Source organism: Dromiciops gliroides, chromosome 2 (genome assembly GCF_019393635.1).
Source record: "Dromiciops gliroides isolate mDroGli1 chromosome 2, mDroGli1.pri, whole genome shotgun sequence".
NCBI lineage: Eukaryota > Metazoa > Chordata > Mammalia > Microbiotheria > Microbiotheriidae > Dromiciops > Dromiciops gliroides.
The window spans coordinates 566,844,429-566,864,216 of NC_057862.1; the positions used below are offsets into that span (position 1 = coordinate 566,844,429).

Below are 19,788 nucleotides of genomic sequence, written 5' to 3' on the forward strand. Positions count from 1 at the left end.
GGCAGAGACAGGACCAGGGTGCTGGGATTCCTACTCCAATAAGCTTTCTGTTCTGTCACATGTTTTCCTGATCTCTACTCAGATCATCCTATTTTTTTTTAAGCTTTGAGGTTCAGGGCCTCTGCTCATTTGAAAAGGTGATCTTAGTATACAGAGATGTTTGTGTGCCTTGATGAATAGATAATATAAGTATACAAAGCTAACAAATCATTGGGGTTGGTATTACGTAGAGTAAGAATGGAATCCACATGTTTCTACCTGAGATGTAGGCCTGGTGCCAGCCTCACAGCCTTCCAATGTTCCTAAGGGCAGTACTATTTTAAAAAAAAGTCTCTCATCTTGATTCTTGGCAGCTCAGAATCTTCACCATTGAGCAGGGTGAAGAGGCATTTTATGGCTATGTCCTGCTCTCTGCCCATGAGAAGAAAACAACCCTTTTGTGGGCTACCCCCCCATCTAAAGACCTCCCTATCCTAACCCTTCCCCACAACAAAAGGAATTTTTCCAATCTTTGATTTTTCTGTTATGTAGAATTAAATTTTATGGGGCAGAGCAGAGTCAAGAAGTTGCCTGAGCTCTCCCAAATTCCCTCAGAAACAACATTTAATCAAGCCTCTAAACAGAGTCTGGAGCTACAGAACCTATGAAAAGATGGAGTGAAACAATCTTCTGGCTTAAGATAATTTAGAAGGACTCCAGGAAAGGTCTCATTTGGGAAAAAGGGGAGTACAGCACAGCACGGAGGGTGTCTGGTCAAGCCAACAGGAAGCTCTTGGCCACAGCACAGATCAGCAGCTGAGGTCCCTCATTCCTGGCTCAGCAGGCTAGTGACACAGCAGGCCAGTTGCAAGGCCCCCAGTCCCAATACAGAAAGCAGTGCCAGGAGGGGTATTCCCTACACAACAGGTAAAACTAGGCCATGCCAACCCAGTGCAATGAATAAGTTGTGAGCTGCTGAGACCTCCAAGCAGAAAACCAATAATCAGGACCCTTGCCACCAGCAGAAGAAGCTTGGGACAGTGCATCCTGTGCCCAAGAAGCAGAGCTCAACTTTAAAAGTCGCAAAATAGGTTGAAATATAGTAAGAAACAGAAAAGAACCCTCAACATAGAAAGCTACTATGCAACAGGGAAAACCAAAACACAAACTCAGAAGAGGATAACACTGTCAAAATGTCCATGTGCATTGATGAATTGATCTCAAGATCAAAAAGCCTTCTTGAGGGGCAGCTAGGTGGCGTAGTGGATAGAGCACCAGCCCTGGATTCAGGAGTACCAGAGTTCAAATCCGGCCTCAGACACTTGACACTTGCTAGCTGTGTGACCCTGGGCAAGTCACTTGACCCCCATTGCCCCACCCCCCAAAAAAAAGTTCAAAAAAGCCTTCTTAGAAGAGCTCAAGAAGGATTTCATAAATCAAATAAGGGAGTTAGAACAAAAATTGGGGAAAGAAATGAAATTTATGCAAGAAAAAGTTAATATCTTGGAAAAAGGACAAAAATTGACAAGGAAAACAATTCCTTAAAAAATTCAATTGGTCAAAGGGGAAAAAATCCATTGAAGAAAACAACTCCTTAAAAATTATTGGCCAAATGGAAAAGGAGGTATAAAAGCTGACTGAAGAAAATAGAAATAAATTTTCTAATCACATAACCAAAGTAAGTTTTTAAAATATCTTGCTATATAATCAGGATATTTTGGTCATTCTTCTTTTCTCTATCCTATACTTATTTGTCTGTATTTACTTATTTACTATATTTTACTTACTAAAGTAAAAACAAAAGTAGAGGACAAGATGTATTCTGCAGAAACAGAATTAAGGATCCAATTTGATATAAAAGAGTAGACTGAGTTTGAACCCTGTACCTGATAGTTACCAGTTATGTGACCTTAGTCAAGACATTTAACCTGTGACAGTTAAGTGATCTTAATTTTAGATCTCTCCAACTTTAGATCTCAGAAGGAATGATATCTTTCTGAGCCTCAGTTTCTTTTTCTGTAAAATGAAGCTAATAATGCTTGTTCTTTCTTAGGGGCATTGTAAGGTAAATGTTGTGCTATAAAAATGTGAACTATGGTTAGTGAGTGATTTGTTTTACCTTTCAGATCATAGGCATTAGAATGAGAAAGGACTTTGAAGATCATCTATTCCAGCCCCTTCATTGTATAGGCCTAAAGAGATAAAGTCTAAGGTCAAGAGTGATGGCTCTGGAGTCAAGGAAGAACCCAGTTCGAATCCAGCCTGGGCAATCACTTAACCTCGTTTACCTCAGTTTCCTCATTTGTAAATGAAATTGTAAATGCCTCCAAGTAAAAGGAAATGGTAAACCGCTTCAGTATCTTTACCAAGAAGAATCCAAATGGGATCACGAAGAGTCAAACATGAATCTTCAGTCTTTTCTTTTTTCTGGTGAGGTAATTGAGGTTAAGTGACTTGCCCAGGGTCACACAGCTAGTAAGTGTTAAGTGTCTGAGGCTGAATTTGAACTCAGGTCCTCCTGACTCCAAGGCTAGTGCTCTATCCACTGTGCCCCTAGTCTTTTCGACTGAACAACAAAAACCAAGGTCACACAGTTAGTAAATAGAGTGAGCATTTGAACACAATTCTTCTTGCTCACCTTTTTGTTTTGTTTTGTTTTGTGTGGGGCAATGAGGCTTAAGTGACTTGCCCAAGGTCACACAGCTAGTAAATGTTGTGTCTGAGGCTGGATTGGAACTCAGGTCCTCCTGAATCCAGGGCCAGTGTTTTATCCACTGTGCCACCTAGCTGCCCTGTTGCTCACGTTCTTAACTAATAGGACCTACCCATGAACATCAGAGGCATCTGTGGGACATAAATATTGGCACAGCCCCTCCTGTGTTAGGCAGAATACCAAGGGGAATGCACCATATGCATATTTGTGTGCATGTACACAAATACATAAACCACACACACACACATTACCCACACGCTGCACAGTTTGAACTTTTTTAATAACAGATTTTTTAAGGGGAGAGCCACATTAAGTCTAACTTATAGCTATCATTTTTAAAACCCATAAAAATTGACAATTGGGAAAGTCAGAAAGTAGCCTAGTAAATGACCTCATTAGATATCAGTTGTATAATAGGTGCCAGGCTTGGGAATCCTGCATTGGGACACCTGTGGAAATTACAAGACCCTCAAGGGTATTTCAACTGGATGGTAGCGGCATTGAATACTCAATGCCCAACCAAACATATTCTTGGGCATTTGGTCATCCACAAGTGAGTCAACTTGTAATTTTTCTTCTCTATTATACTGAGTTAAATTTGTGTCTTAATCCCCAACCCAAGATTGGAATGAAATAGAATAAGTGTTTATATAGTGCCTACTATGTGCAAGGCACTATGCTAAGAACTTCATAAATATTATTTCATTTGATCCACACAACCACCCTGCAGGCAGGGGCCATTATTATCTTCATTTTATAGGTAAGGAAACTGAAGCAAAAATAATTTAGATAACTTTCACGGCGTCTTTCTTTCTAAACTCAGTGCTTTATCCACTGTTTCCTGTAGCTGCCTATAAAATTAAGGGTTTTTTGCTCTAAATTCTAAACCATTTTGAAAAATTACATTGGAACCTAAGCTCAAATTTTATTGCCTTTCCCCTCATTTATTATTCCTTGTGAATTCAGCTATTAAGTCTAATTTGTTTAGATTATAAAATTATTAAAACATCCTTCAAATTTTCCCTTCCCCTTGAGGGGTAGAAGACTAGAGAGCTATTTATCATACTGGTAAGTAGGTTTTTCCTTGTCCTAATTTTATAAGCATGGAAAATTTTTATAGTTATATGCATAATAATTTCCACCAATGATCAGCAATGTAACAGCCTCTTGAGGAATAAACTAGTTTAACAGCTCCCCATAATGAAGACCTCTGCAGCCTACCATTATATATGAATGTCAATGAAAATGTCTTTTTCTTGGATATCATGCTTGTCTAATGATTTGTAATACAGAATGGGAATTTCTGAATGTAGAAAAATCTAGAAGGGCAGCACTGACTTTATGATATTGTCACTATATATAAAATGAGACCTGCTCCATTCTCCTGCCTATCACAGATCTGTACTTAAAACAGGAAATTCACATAGGAATAATCTTTCATTTATATAGTGCTTTGTGCTTTTCAAAGACAACAATTGTCTCATTTAGGTAAAAATCAAAGAACACTGTAAAGGAAAAAATAGGCCACTTTAGAATGGGGTGTGACTTTTATTTCTTTAAATGCCTTTTGGAGATTTAAAAGATAGCTACCATATTTCAGGATATTTTAAGTACCGACTGGTTCTATAAGATGGTTTCAGTCTTAGTGATGGGCAACTGAAGTCACTTGATTCTCTTAACTCAGCTGATGGGGGGGAAAAATCACCCAAAAGGAAAAGCAGTTTGATATAGTAGAAAGCTCACTGACATTCAGGAGCTCTAGCTCTGTCACTTATTAGCTATATGAACCTGGAAAAGTTGCTTAACCTCTTTGGGTCTCAGTTTCCTCACAAGTAAAATTATCTTTACATTCCCTTCAAGCTTGAATTTTCTGTTATTCTATGAGTTCTAGATGGAGAATCCAAAGATCTGTCTCTTCCACTTACTAAATTTGTGACCTTGGACAATCTGCTTAACCTGGTTTGGATGTCAGGTTCTATATCTGTATAATGAAGATTTTAATACTTATGGTACCCAAATTACAGAATTTTTATGAGAATTGAATTAGATAATGTATGTAAAATTCTTTGTGAGCCTTTGAATGCCAAAGAAATGGGATAATAGTTGTAAAAGTTATGATTCTCACTAACAGGGAAAATGAGTTACAGAAGTGGAAATGAAGGGAACCCAGGAAGGATATCAACACCCCTCTTCAGGTTTCTGAAAGAGAAGAAGAATATAGTCAAGTGTCATGTGACATGCACCCTGAATCTGGGTGGGAGGAGCAGATTTTATCAGGTTCAAAGGAAGGTTGAATCATAAGAATTCAAAATTCTACAAGTGAAGTCAGCCCAGGAAGAAAAGGAAACTCAGGAATGAAATCATGAAAACACCTAGGGCAGACACCAAGACAAGAAGGAAAAATGAGAGCCTTCAAGCAGAGGCAAGATGAATACTTTCCAGGGACGTTTTAGTAGGAATTTATTTTTGTGTGGGGGCTGGCCTAGATGGCTGCAGAGGTCCTCTAAAATTCTGTGACTGTGAATTGTTTGAACTGACTAATGTAGATGGACACAGATCTCAACAGCCACCAAAACATTCTTATGTTTTGAAAAAGTAGATACAGAATGTGGAAGCAAGGGCAGTTAATAGAAGATGAATGTACAAATGTATCATGGATCTGTAAAAAATAGTGTCAGGAATAGTAAATCTAGAATGAGCTAAGGCTGGTAAGCAAAAGACAAAGAGAAGAGGGTGTTTTGTTTTTGTTGTGTTGAACAAAAGAAGAGATAGGACAGTGACTTGGGGGTGGGTGGGATGATAGCTGACAAGAGAAAGAAGGCAGAGGTGCTTAATTTTTTTTTTGCTTCTCTTTTTTTCTGTAAAGGAGAATGACCTTTGCCCTAGAAATGACATACAACAATGGTTAACAGGTAGCTGATAATATCCAAGACAAGTAAGGAGATTTATAGTAAAAGAACATCTAACTGCCTTTGATGAATATAAATCACCTGAGCAGGGTGAATTGTGTTGCCACCTATTAAAAGAACTGGCAGATGTGATTGATGAGCCACTGTCAGTGATAACTTTGAAGGTTGTGGAGAATGGAAGATGTACTATCAAACTGGAAAAGGGAAAATATCCTAATTTTCCTCCCAAAATTAGCCATGTTCTAATAACAAAAGAAAAATAAGACAAAAGAAAGAAAGAGGAAAAGTAATATGCTTCTATCTGTACCCTGAGTCCATCAGTTCTCTCTCTGAAGGTAAAGAGCATTTTTATCATGAGTCCTTTGGAACTGTGGTGGGTTATTGTATTGATCAGAGTTCCAATTTTCAAAAATATAGGAAAAGAAAGGAGTCAGTACAACTAAAGGCCAATGAATGAAACTTTGATTCCTGGGAAAATTCTAGGAGTGATCATTTTTTAAAAAGGTAATAGATGTCTATAAAAGGAAGTATGCATTGTAAAGAGCTTGCTAGTATGGGTTTATCAAGAACAAGTCATGTCAGAAAAACCCCATTTCCTTTACTGGGTTTAGGGTTCCTAAGTTGCAAAATATACAGCTTACCAAAATTTTTCCAATGCTAAATTTGCTTAAGTTTTTCATACAATTCTTATGGAAAAGATGGACAAGTGTGGGCTAGATTATAAATACAGTTAGTGAATCTGGATCTGGTTAAATGACTGGATTCAAAGGGTAATTATGAATGATTCAGTGCCAATTCAGCAGTAAACCTCCTTTGGTTTGCCCCCCCCCTCCCTGTCCAAGATTTGTGCATGGTTCTATAATGATTACTACAATGATTTGGATAAAGGCAGAGGTGAAATGTTTAACAAATTTATAGATGACACAAAGATGGTGGGAATAGTCCCACACTAGCTAAATGGAGTCAGTATCTAAAAAGATATTTATTTATAAGCAAGAACACTGGGCTCAATCTGAGAAGAAATTCAATGGGGATAAATATAAACTCAAACACTGGTTAAAAAAACTATGTCACAAATATAAGATGAGGAACATGGTTAGAAACAGTGTCTAAAAAACTTTGAGTTTTAGTGGATTTCAAGATCAATATCAGCAGTGTGATATGGAAACCAAGAAATCTATTAAAACCTTGGTTTTTATTAAGAAAGGTGTAGCTTTTAAGAATAAAGAGACCATCCCATTGAATTTTGCCCTGGTCAGACCACATCTGTATTACTGTGCTCTGGACAACACAATTTAGGAAGTTACATTGATAAACTAGAGAGTATCCAGAGGAAGGCACCCAAGGTGGTAAAGGGACTTTTTATTCCGTGCCATATGAAAATAGGTTGAATAGACTAGGCATGTTTAACCCAGAGAAGACTTGGAGTGACATGATGGCTTGCTTCAAGTATCTGAAGGGCTCTTATGTGAAAGAAGGTTTAGATCTGTTCAGTTTGCCTGCAGAGGACAGAAACAGGAGCAGTGGGCGGAAGTTTCAATGAGGCAAATTTAGCCAGATGTCAGGAAAAACTTCCTAACAATTAGATCTTTCCAAAAGTGGAATGAGTTTCCCAGAGAGGTGGATAGGTTCCTTCTCACTGGAGGTCTTCCAGCAGACTGGAAATGGCTATTTGTCAAGTATGTTATAGGAAGATTGCTCTTTAGGATTTGCATTGAATTAAAAAGACCCTGAGATCCCTTCTAACACTAGAATTACATGATTTCATTCTGTAACCTGCCAAATGCTATGCAATACATCTTATAACAATTATTACGTTATATAACTATGACTAGTCATAGAATGTCATATACACATATATCTTTGTTTTTGTTTTTTTGTTTGTTTGTTTTTTGTTTTTTTTAGGCAATGGGGGTTAAGTGACTCGCCCACGGTCACAGAGCTAGTAAGTGTCAAGTGTCCGAGGCCGGATTTGAACTCAGGTACTCCTGAATCCAGTCCTGGTGCTTTAACCACTGCACCATCTAGCTGCCCCACACATATATCTTTAAACATATTTATATTAGTGAAACCCTACTTTTTCTCTACAGCCCTAGACCCAAGGCTGCTTTGATGTAGGTGGAAGGATCTACTTAGAGTTTATGGTCATGTGTACATAACTAATTTTTTTTTTTTAAGTGAAGGTTATTGGGGCAGCTAGGTGGTGCAGTGGATAGAGCACAGGTCCTGGATTCAAGAGCACCTGAGTTCAAATTTGGCCTCAGACACTTGACACTTACTAGCTGTGTGACCCTGGGCGAGTCACTTAACCCCAATTGCCTCACCAAAAAAAATAAGAAATAAAAATGAAGGTTATCTTTCAGACCTTTTCAAAACTTTCAAAACAAAAATAATTATATGATGTTAATGCTAGATTCTGATCTATCATTAACTTAAAATTATTTCACTTTTATTGGCTATTTGCTCACCTCAAGCAGATACCATGATTCTCAGGTCAAAATCCCTACCTATAAATTTCCTCAAGGGCATACAGGTTATTTAAAAATAATTAGCAAATCACTTTACCTTGTCCATCTTTCCTTTCCTAACCTTAAGATAAGCCCAAGGTATTGAAACCATAATGAGTGCTATGGTTGATGATGAATTCAACACTACAGTCAGTAAGTCTAAAACGATTAAAATTCCAAGCTACATGATTTTCTTCATCTTTTTTTCTCTGTGTCTCTGGAAGGGTACTGGAAGTTCTTGGGGTTATTCTGATTAAGGACATTTTCAGAAGTATGTTAATGTCTGGCACAAACATTTGTGGCTTTTATACTGACTTCTTTGAAAACCTGAGGAGGTCATCTTTGATGCAGTGTTAGCTGACATGTTGATGCTTTGAAGTTGTGATACATAGTAATAATAATAATAGGATATGTGACAGGAGACAGCTTGGTGTAACAAAAAGAATATTGGGTTTGATGTCAGAGGGACTGAATGTGATTTATAATAAATCTATTATTTATGATTGCCTATATGCTTATAGAAATATTACTAAACTTCTTTGGACCTCAATTTCCTCATCTGTACAGTGAGGAGGTTGTACTAGATCATCTCTGGTTTCCCGTTCTACTTAGAGAAATCAACTTTAGAATCATGTTTTTATGCCTAGAAATTTTTGTTTCCTACTTTGCAAAGTATTCTTTTTAAAAATTGTTTTGATTTCTTTTAGCTTTATGTCACCTATAGCACCCCTCACAGAGAGCCATCTCTCTCTCTCTTTTTTTTTTTTTGGTGGGGAAATGAGGGTTAAGTGACTTGCCCAGGGTCACACAGCTAGTAAGTGTCTGAAGTCGGATTTGAACTCAGGTCCTCCTGAATTCAGGACCAGTGCTTTATCCACTGCACCACCTAGGGGCCCCCATACCACCTAGCTGCCCCCTATCTCTTTTTATAAGCACTGCATTTTAAGTTTTGCTTGAAAGTTCCTGCAACAATCTTTGGTTGAAGTGATTTGAGTTTTGACAACTAAAAATTCTACCCACCTTTCAAACACCAATTTAAGTCCCACATGTCAAACAAAGCCTTTCTATGATAACCATGCTCATTTTTCTCTCTCTTCTCTCTAAATGATAGTTTTAGCCTACACTGCTCAGGGAAACATTTGTAACATTCTGGTGTTGCTTTATATTTAAACAAGAAATTATGTTCTTTGAAGGAAGGTACTCTATCTGTAAATGCTTTTGTATGCCTTATAGTACCTTATATAATATCAGCTGAATAGTATGTGCTCTGTAAATGTTTACTGATGTGCCAGTAAGAATTAGGAATTACCCAGATGTCCTAGGCTGTATAATATGTGGCAAAAACAGAACTTTGGGATGAACTGTTATATATCCTGTACTCCTTAGCTGCCAATCTGAAAAGAAAAATTTTCTTTCCTTAAATATTTGAGTGCTATGTAGAAAGAAGTGTTCATGTATTGGGCAACAATGATACAGAAGGGCAATATTTTTTCCTTTCGATTTAGAAATCCACATTGTCTATTCTCATGGATGAGAAAAAAATAGTCAGAAGTGATATATGCTATTTTCTCTTTGGACCAATTTTCTCAGTAGGGATCGTTAACCCTGTGAAAGTTTTGTCCAAGAAACTTTATATAGAAATATTCTGGGACTAAGTATGATGCCAGTTGGGACTAAATTACAGAATTTTGACCACCCCTGTTTCCTACACACATACATCTCCTTTTGTATCCTCCACATGTATACCGTTGCCCCTGTGATTCTGAGTATTTGAGGGAGAGTATCAGGAAAATATTTTGTTACTGCTTTCAGACAGTACTAGGCAGCCAGTTTTCTAGTATATTTATCAAAAAACATGAAACAAATGGCCTAGCTTGTTGCCATGGGAAATCAGAATAAATTTGGTGTTCTCCAGCTTACTAAGGACCATTACTTGCCATGCTAACTTTAACTTGTAAGACACATACATACACAAAATTTTTTAATATTCATCTACTTGCAATGTAAATCATAGTATAGTATGGCCCAGACAAAGGAAGAAGTAGGATAAATTTTCTTTACTGGCTCTACTGTAACTAGATTATTTATAGCATGGGTTTTTACAGTAAGAAGCTGTCAACTTAGTCCTTCATCTTTAGATATGAAACTCAATTTTGCTTCAAAAAACAGAACAAAACAAAACAAAAACAACCCTAAAGACCCCTAGCTAAAAATGCTTCCCTCATGGGGTAATTGGTATATGTTTTAAAATTGAAGTCTTACCAGAGAAATGTGGCTTGCTAGTGTCTCACTGGGGCTCCTGTTAAGTTTAGTCTTTATGAGGTATGCTTCACAAATGAACAAAAGCCACATATTGTAAACTGTGTTTTACTTGGCTCTGTGTCAATAATGTCTCATCATTCTCATTTCCTCCCCTAAATAGTTGTATAACACTGAATGGCAACTCACCATATTCTGGCTGTTCTTTGGTTTCAAAAGTCCGATGGCTTGGGGCATGGCGATCCCATCCCCTGGGGGGGTTGAGGAAGTTGCTGTCTTCTGTGGTGCTATCAAACTTGTAGTCCTGGTCACCACTGTTTACCCTTGTCAAGGTGGAAGACCTCTGCCACCAATTACGCCAATCAGGTGATGGGATTGGCCAGCTGGGCTTGTTTTCTGGGTGCAAGTCTTTCTCTGACTCTGTGTCTGGACCATCAACAACCTCTATGGTAACCTGGGGGATTCAAAGCACGCAGGGAGTGAGGGTTCATTATCCCAACTCACATCTCTAGGGAGTTAGGGTCTTGGAAAATCACAACCTGTTGTAGTAGAAGGAACAACATTTTGGGAATCAAGACTTGGGGCTTAATCTTAGCTCCTAGCTGGTTGAACTTGGGCAAGTTACAATCATTTAAGACCTCAGTTTCCTCACCTGTATAAGGATGGATTAAATCTCTAAAGTCCTCTGGTAGTAAAAAAAAGTTTGACATTTCTATGATTAAAACTTGATATTACAAGGGAAATGATGAATACCTTATTAGTTAAGAGAGCAGTCTGATCTTAAGGCTATTAGATTCCTACACATCCAAAGACAGGTCTTGGTTTCATCACTAATGAAATTCAAACCTCGATGGAAGCCGAAACATGGGGCTAATGCAGGGTGAGGTAATCTATAATACTGGGTGTGCTGAAGTTAGCTACCTGCCCTGCTACTGGACCCTGAAAACTCCTGGGCATTGTCATCTGCCCTACCTAAAAATCCCTGTTCCTTACTTTCTTTAAAGATGTCCAAACCCTTCATCTCCATTTCGGTAGAACTCTCCTATATGTTGTCTGTCCCTCATCTACCAACTAGAACATGAATTTCTTGAGAGCAGGGATTGTATCATTTTTCTGTTTCCATCTCCAAGGTATAGCAGAGTGCTCGACACACAGCAAGCACTTAATCAATACTTTTTCATTCATTCATACCGAGTGGGAGACAGTTTATGCCCCCATACCATCCACAGACTTTAACTCCAGTGTCAGAATAGAGAGGTACAGGATGGCTGAACTCTAACTAAGCTTTAGAGCTAAAAGACCCAGGAAGTTAGATGTCTGGACCAAATTTGATAGGCGTTCAGGACTTCAGGGTGATGTCTCTTACTCTCCCTGCAGCTAAAGATCATCACAGATTAGTGATGCCAAATTCCAGAAAGAAGTCCCTGAAGCTAGGGCATGTAGAAGAAATGCTAAGGTTAGAACCTGCCCATAAGTTAAAGCTTCTCTGCCTTTTAAGCCCACTCTGCCACAGCCACAGGGCTGACAGAATGGAGTTTCTTGGCTCTGAGAGACAATCAGCTTAGTGAGGCTTGTTCAAAAGACTTGTCAAACTTCTTTGGACATCACACAGTTCTTGCAACATCTCTCTGGATGAGTTATGTGTAAATGAATAAGAAACATGCACTCCAAAATAATAAGGGCAAGCTGTGCTAGGCAGATGCCTTTTTGGTTTTGCCCTAACCCGACGTTTGAGGAAGGATTGGAGCTGTCCTGCCAAATCAAACTAGTATTTGCCCATCCATGAGACAAACAGCCCCTTCCCTTTCTGTTAGGAAGGAGGAAATGTATTGACCAGAACAGTCTTCATATTGCTTACTTTGAAATTCCCAGCTAAATTATCCAGATGTTCCTTGTCTATTTAAGAAACCTACAAGGCCTCTCACAAGTTGGGAAATTGTGGGTTCCCTGGGACCTGGGAGATAAAATGTCATCAGCCAGAAAATGTCTCCTTAATTCCTTTCCTTGTTCTACTGACTACAAACTTCTCCTCCTTGGGGCAGCTAGGTGGCGCAGTGGATAGAGCACTGGCCCTGGAGTCAGGAGTACCTGAGTTCAAATTCCGCTTCAGACACTTAACACTTACTAGCTGTGTGACCCTGGGCAAGTCACTTAACCCCAATTGCCTCACTAAAAAACAAACAAACAAACAAACAAAAAAACTTCTCTTCCTTTCTCCAAAAGCCTTCTTCTCATCCTGAAAGATCCTTCTACCCCTGAGGTCCTATCCTGTGATCAACAAGCTCCTCCCAGAACCCCCATTTTGAAGAAATGCGCAGGACAGCCCCATACTCACTCCTTCAATTCCCTCCCAGCTCCACACCTGACTCTAAACTTCTCCTCTATGATTTTGCAGAAATGCCTTCTCCCTTTTCTCCCCTTTCCTTTTCAGCATCCTTTCATGTTCAGTCTTTCCCCATTAGAATGTAAGTTTACTGAGGACAAGAATTGTCTTTCTTTTTGTTTCCATCTCTATTCCTAGCACATAGTATATATTAAGCACCTAATAATGCTTGTTGACATGTATTGAAGATGCAGTGTTTTCAACGTTGTAAGGCTTTTCACAAACAAATAAGGCCCCTGTCAGACTATCCAATTAGGCACTTCATTGTTTGTCTCTTATGTAGGTAAAGTGATCTAACCAAATAATGATGGTGAGAGCAATGGTAGTGGTGATGATGATAGTCTGAAGAACCTGTCAGTGAAGGCAGCGAAGGCCCAAGGCTTCTGACCCCTAATTCTCATACATACACACTCCCCCAGTGATTATACAAATGTAGAAGCATCTGCATCAAAATAATAATGAATCTTCTCCTTTTTAAGACCTAGCATAGGCAGAGATAGAGAGCAAGATATTTGTGCCAAAGAAATATGTCTAACCACATAAATATAATAAAAGACTATTTATTAGAAAACATTTCAGTAGCACAGCAATCCATGAATCTGTGTCATTGGTTAGACTGCTGTATAATGCTTCTTTCTCACTCTAATACAGAAAGTCTGTTAGTCAGGTGTTACGCTGGTACCCAAGAGGAGGGTAATGTCAGAACTCTGTTGCACTGCTTTGATGCCTAGCATATTTTATATACATTGGCCTTTAGACTCTTTTTCAGACTCCCCCAAAAAAGGGAAGAAAAAAAGAAAAATATTTCAGTACCTATTGTTTCTATCTGCAATTAGTGGTAGGGGGTGGAGAGGAGGTTTGGGGGTGGAGAACATAACCCAGGAAGTGGAAAAGGCTAGAGCTGAAGAATCGTTGCAGTTCAGTAGTGCAGAACCAAGTTGGGCAGTTACAGGACAATGCACATATTTCCTCTTTGGCGACATAAAACTTTGCATTTACAACCTCATTCCCCTTTGACTACAGATGGAACAATTGAGATGCAGTGACTGTGAGGCTATTAAGAGACTGCAACAGGCCTAGACAGCCAGAGCCGCACAAACCTACAATTGTGGTAATAAAAGAAGTCTCTGGGTAGGAGATAAGGTGGACTGTGCCCAACGGTTTGGTATTACATTTGTATGCAGACTGGAGTCAAAGTGATTACTTCAACAAAACAGGCCCTGCAATTTCTCCAAGTTGGGAATAAAAACAATTTCATGTTTAAAGCTATTACCGTCAATCCATGTGTTTAGAATTGTGACACAGATCCAAACAAAATAGGCTTGTTGGTTGGCTATGCAAGGAGTAGCAAAATAAGAGTTTACTCCAGTTGTTATATCAATGACTGAATCTCAGCAGTTTAGAGTTTTCTTTTTTCCCTGTAATTTATACCCTCTCTGCTCTTATTAAAATAATTTTAAAAAAAAATTGTTCTCCCCCTTTATTACATTACCAATAGGAAAATTTTCACAATAATATATTTTTTAAAAAGAGGCTGGTTTTTAATCTAAAATTCTGCTAGGTCATGAGTAGAGGTTCTTCATTAGCAAGATTATTAATTTTATTTATTTATTAAACCTTTTAAAAATGTAGGGTATCCCAAAAGTCTTAGTGTAGTTTTCAAGCTTTAATATCTTCAGAAGTATAAAAGCTACATACAAAAGCATCATATGAGAGATTGATTATTTATATTTCTCTTATACTTTTAAGTTTTGTCACTTTTGAATAATAATATTTTAATTTTAGCAAGATGGGGCATCTTGTCATTATGTATTACATGCATGATAAATGACAAGTTTCTAGGGGACACTTTCTCAGACCAGTGCATAAATAGTGGAAGTTCTCTTGTTTGGCCACCTTGATCACCCGATCTATCTCCATTGGACTTTTTCTTCTCTAGTCATGTCAAAACTGTCACATATGCATCAGAATTTCATTTTTTGATGCTCTTAAGGCTAGGCTTACAAATACAATCCCTTTTCAGTCACTAAACCTTAGTTGATGAAAGTTTTTTTTTTAACAGATTCTGAAATTTGACTAGAGTAATACATAACATGGGATAGAAGTTATATTGAATATTAATTTTTAAATAGCAATATTTAAAAATTTTAAATAATTTGTATTTCCAATACTATTTTTGTATAAGTGTGTAGAATTTATACTTCTTAAATAATTAAAGCTTTAAACTGCATTCAGATTTTTGGGACATGCTATAAGAAATGAGTCTTACACCTTCATTACAACAATAACTACTGGCATAGAGTGCTTTAAATTTCACAAAGAGTTTTAGATAAGTTATCTCATTTAAGCCTCACAAGAACTTTGTATAGAAGATACTTAGCACCATTTTACAGATGAGGAAACAAATTTAGAGTTGGCTAAGCAACTTGCCCAAGTTTCCCATAGCCAGTAAATGTCACGGGCATTTACTCTGGATCTGAATCCATGTCTCTTCTGAATTCCCAGGTTGAATACTACTTATTGTCACAGTTTACCTATTTCTTCAGTGTCAAAGAATCTTGTTACAGAGCTGAAACAATAAATGTAGGGTTCTTAATGTCTGTGTCAAAGTACAGCAGATTTCCAGCATTGATACAGGCATCCAGTGCTCCTAATCCTTATTCTTCTTCCCCCTTAATGCAATTATTTTTTGCATTACAAATACATCTTGCATTCATCTCCTCCATTACCACATGTGAAGGAAGCACAATAACCAAAGTTAGAGAACTCTCAAACAGTATAACTCTTGGCAGAATGTCTCCAACCCTTAAGGGAATTTGCCCACCTAGTGTGCTAGTCTGGACAATTCTGTCTGAGCCCTGCCTTCCAAAGCCAAGAGATGCATAGGAGAATCCCATGTCATCCTGTCTTCTTCCAACCTCTTGAATATGGAAGCCCTTTAGAAAGATACACTTTGCTTCCCTTCTTTTCAGAAAGGTATTCTGAAGGAAAAGGGTAACTTCCACTCATTGGGGGCTGTTTTCATCATTATTTCTCTCCTCTCTCTCTCTCTCTCTCTCTCTCTCTCTCTCACACACACACACACACACACACACACACACACACACACACTCTCTCTCTCTCTCTCTCTCTCTTTCTCTCTCTCCTTCAAAGAGGATAAATATCTATCATCTTGTTGATCATCTAAATCTATGTGAAGTGAGAAGACAGATCTCATTTTTAACGAATGAGGAAATGAATTCTTCCAGATCGCACAGTAATCATCAGTAGGACTGGGATTCCACTGTCTCCAGGTGTTGCATGTATTATTCTGTCCACAAGATGACAGCACCACTCTGAGGCCCATTTCTGGATGATCCTTGTAGAAAAATCACTGAACAGATTTTGGAAAGAGAACTGATTGTTTTCGACACAATGAGATTATCCCCAATCCTAATTTGTACACAATTGACAGCATATAGATTTCCCCATTAGATTGTGGGCTCCCCAAGAGCAGGGACTGTTTGGTATGCCCAGAGTTTAGCACAGTGTCTGGCACACAGTAGGTGCTAACTGACTGACAATGGAACTTCCTTCACTATACCAGAGATAAGAGTATTTGGGAGAGACGATAAAGGTTGAAGTTTGTTGCTCTGGATCTGGATCTTTTTTAACTGCTTCAGGAAAATTCCAGGCTCCTATTTAAGACCTATCGTCAATGTTGACACTCCAAAATAGAGTGGTTTTTGTGTTGGGTTTTTTTCCCCTCAAGGGAGAGAGGAAATCTGAAGCAAAAGTACCAAGAGTGTTGTAGTCTGACTCACCTGATTGTATGTTGTGGAGCTTAAGAGCCTTGTGGCTATGTAAATACATTTTAGCACCAAAAAAAAAAAAACAAAAACCCACGCCAGCCATCCAAATGCTTTAAAAGTCTTTTTCAATGGAGAGAATGGAAGAAAATATGTATATTAGTTTAAATGAATGTTAATCTCAGGTCATTCCAGAAAAGAGAAATTATTGGTGGTTAAAAGCTACTGTAGCAATGAATTGATGCCCTAAGCCTAATTAAAAGTTTATTTTAGGGATTTTGTCTTTTCAGCTGGGATTTGCTATCTGACAATCAGTTGTATACTTAAAGCCAAGTCAGTACCATGGTTCAAGTAACACTTGTCCCAGGTGATTTACTTTGCATTCTTAAACACTTTTTAAAAAAAATTAACTTCTATTATTATGCCAGATGTAATATTGAGATTCAATTCAGCACTTTGAAGCAATTTATCTTTATTTCTCACTTAGCTGGGTTTTGTCTCCAACCAACAACTTCTACTGCCTCAAGGCCTGATTTGGGACTATTAAAGAAAAGGCCTGATTAAAGCCTGAAAAAAAGACTGTTTGGTTTATTGGGGGGGGGGGGGAAGGACTATAAAGGGAGCTGAGGTTGGGTCCTACTCAGTATCACTCTTCCTAAAAACTAGAAGCAGAATGGACTGGGGGTATCCCCTTATCCTTCCTCTGTGTGCTAGTTTTATCTTGGAAAGGTGTAGGCAGCTTCTGAAGGCCAACAGATTTGGGAAAACAAACTCCTTGAAAGACCTATGTTTCCTTCCCCCACCCTCCAGCTCCATAGTAGTGAGCGTGGGAAACCTTTCTAGAAACTAGAGGGGCAGGGGAGTCAGCAAGTTTAGTTGAAAGTGGAGTATCAAGTTCCAAGCTTGGGCTCCCTATCAGAAGTGAGGAATAGGTGGGGGCAGGAAGAGAGGGGGCAGGTTGCCAGGGAAAGAGAGACAGAAAAGGGGGGCATTGGTAATGGAAGCGGATTCATTGATAAACCCCTTCACCTGGCTTCACTCTGCTTCACATAGGAAGGAAATGCTTTGACTAGGCCCTGAAGTCACCAGCAGGGCTGTCTGCCCTGCTGAATCAACCATGTGTCAAACCAGTGAATTTCAACAAAAGAGTGGAGCTGTGAGGAAGGGGAGCGTGTTGCCAACACGGAAACATATCACCCCCTTTCAAAATGCACCTCATATTTTAAAGGACCACCAGGGAATTGGTTTACTCAAGTGCAATGGTGCATTCGGCTGCAGCCGCCACCCCAGTGGTCAGGCCAGCTCCGAAGCAGCCCCAGCCCGCTGCATGTAGCTCCGTGCATAAGCAGCCTCGAGGCTGGTGAAACAGCAGCTGCTCCATTCTTTCTTGACTGACCAAGGCTCAACGTCTGTTCTTTTGTGGTCTTCCACAGACATGAGGCCAGAAACTGGGTTCCAAAAAAATTTAAGAGATGACAGGTCATCGGATCAACAAAACACTCACCTCTGACTGCCTGCAAAAGGCAGATAGACATCAGAACTGTCTCAGGGGAAATAGGATGGCGCAGCTGGGAAGGGTGGGAAAGGGGGATGTCCGCTGGCTCTTGCCCCTATTTTTAACTTTAATTGTATCTGGACAGCGATCACCTGCATTTCCAGTCCATTCCACCAAGTGCTTTTTTGTTTTGAAATGATGCCATTTTTAACTCTGCTAGCCTTGGGGCAACCAATATTCTTTTGGCAGCCTGATGATCTCAGTTGTCCCCAACAGTAACCTAAAATATGGCAGCACTCTTAAAAATGGCACATCCCATTCTCTGGTCATAGTCTCAAAAGCACTGCTTATGAAAGGATCACAGAAATGTAACCTCAAACATCTCTTTCCAGGTGGAATTTTCAGAGAATCATGAAGTATCCACTTCTTCCTCCCAGGGAATGGGAAAATGAGAATATAAGGATAGTCACTCAAAGCCATCATAGGTCTACATGAGACTGTTTAGGTATGCCTATAGAGTGGCACAGTGGATAGACCACTGGGCCTACAGTTGGGAAGACCCAAGTTCAAATCTGGCCTCAGTCACTTAACCTTTTTTTCTTTAGTTTCCTCATCTGTAAAATGGACTAGAGAAGGAAATGGTAAACCACTCCAATATCTTGGCCAAGAAAACTCCAAATGTGGTCACAAAGAGTCCAATAGGACTGAACAACAAACAAGAAGAGATTAATGCTAATTATTTCCATTTGTATCACATCAACAACTACACCTCCACAATTTGAGGAAAAAGCAAAAAGAAACTGAATTCTGAAAGAGACTGAAGCTAAATGAGTATGAACAGCTGAAACAAGCCCTCTCACACTCTATGCTATTTTTGAAATTTAGCCCCTACTCTTTTTTTTCTTTTTCCTTCTCTTTCTCCCTGACTGGCTCCCTCTCTCTCTCCCTAACTCTGTCTTTCTCCCTCCCCCTCCTTTTCTCCTTCTTTCCCTTTCTTCAATTATCCCATTACTCTTCTCCATATACCCTCCAACCTTTCTTCTTTCCTAATTCCACTCTGTTCCCCCACCTCCCATGAATAGGAATGTTTCCAAAGCATTCTTCACTTCATATTCAGCTAAACAAAACAGCTTATTATGATGAAAAATGAATTGTAATCTTGGCCACTTTGGATACTCTCCACACAGACAGATTAGGTGTGCAAAAATTAGGGTCCATTCTTGTTTGTTGTCTCCTGCTTTCTTTGGAGAAGAAAATTTCTCAGTAATGAACCCCAGAGCAAGTAAAGCTGTAACCACTTCATACTAAACAATCTAGATGTCATGTAAAATGTACCCAGTTAAGTTCTGGATAGGCTATATCAGTTCCTCGGCTCACTGATTTATCTGGAAGAGAGAGGAGGAAACCTGGGAAATTTTCTGCTTAAACTCAGTTCTTGGAAATTATTCTGTATATTTAATAACTTCTCAACAAAGGAATACTTCCCTTTCCTCTGACCCACTCTTGCTCCCACTTCCCTCTTTTTCAGTAGCTTTTATTCGTATCTGATAATTTTTTACCCTACCCTTGAAGTCACTCTGGGGCAAGTAGGTGGGACAATAGATGGAGATGTGGGCCCAGAGTCAGGAAAACTCTTCTTCCTGAAAATGGCAAACTATTTCAGTATCTTTGCCTAGAAGATCCCAAATGGGGTCACAAAGAATTGGACATAGCTGGAAAAAAATGATTGAAGTGAATCCCTAGTACCTGATACAA

The 19,788-nt window shown here is 38.9% G+C and overlaps 1 protein-coding gene across 1 annotated transcript in view; it reads right to left on the bottom strand.

Annotated features, from left to right (window-relative positions):
• Window positions 1-19,788, bottom strand: part of ISM1 (isthmin 1) — a 102,220-nt gene that overhangs the window by 18,347 nt on the left and 64,085 nt on the right. The window contains exon 3 of the mRNA XM_043985406.1: window positions 10,557-10,821. Coding sequence (XP_043841341.1) covers window positions 10,557-10,821 — 265 coding nt within the window. The remainder of the gene's footprint in view (window positions 1-10,556; window positions 10,822-19,788) is intronic.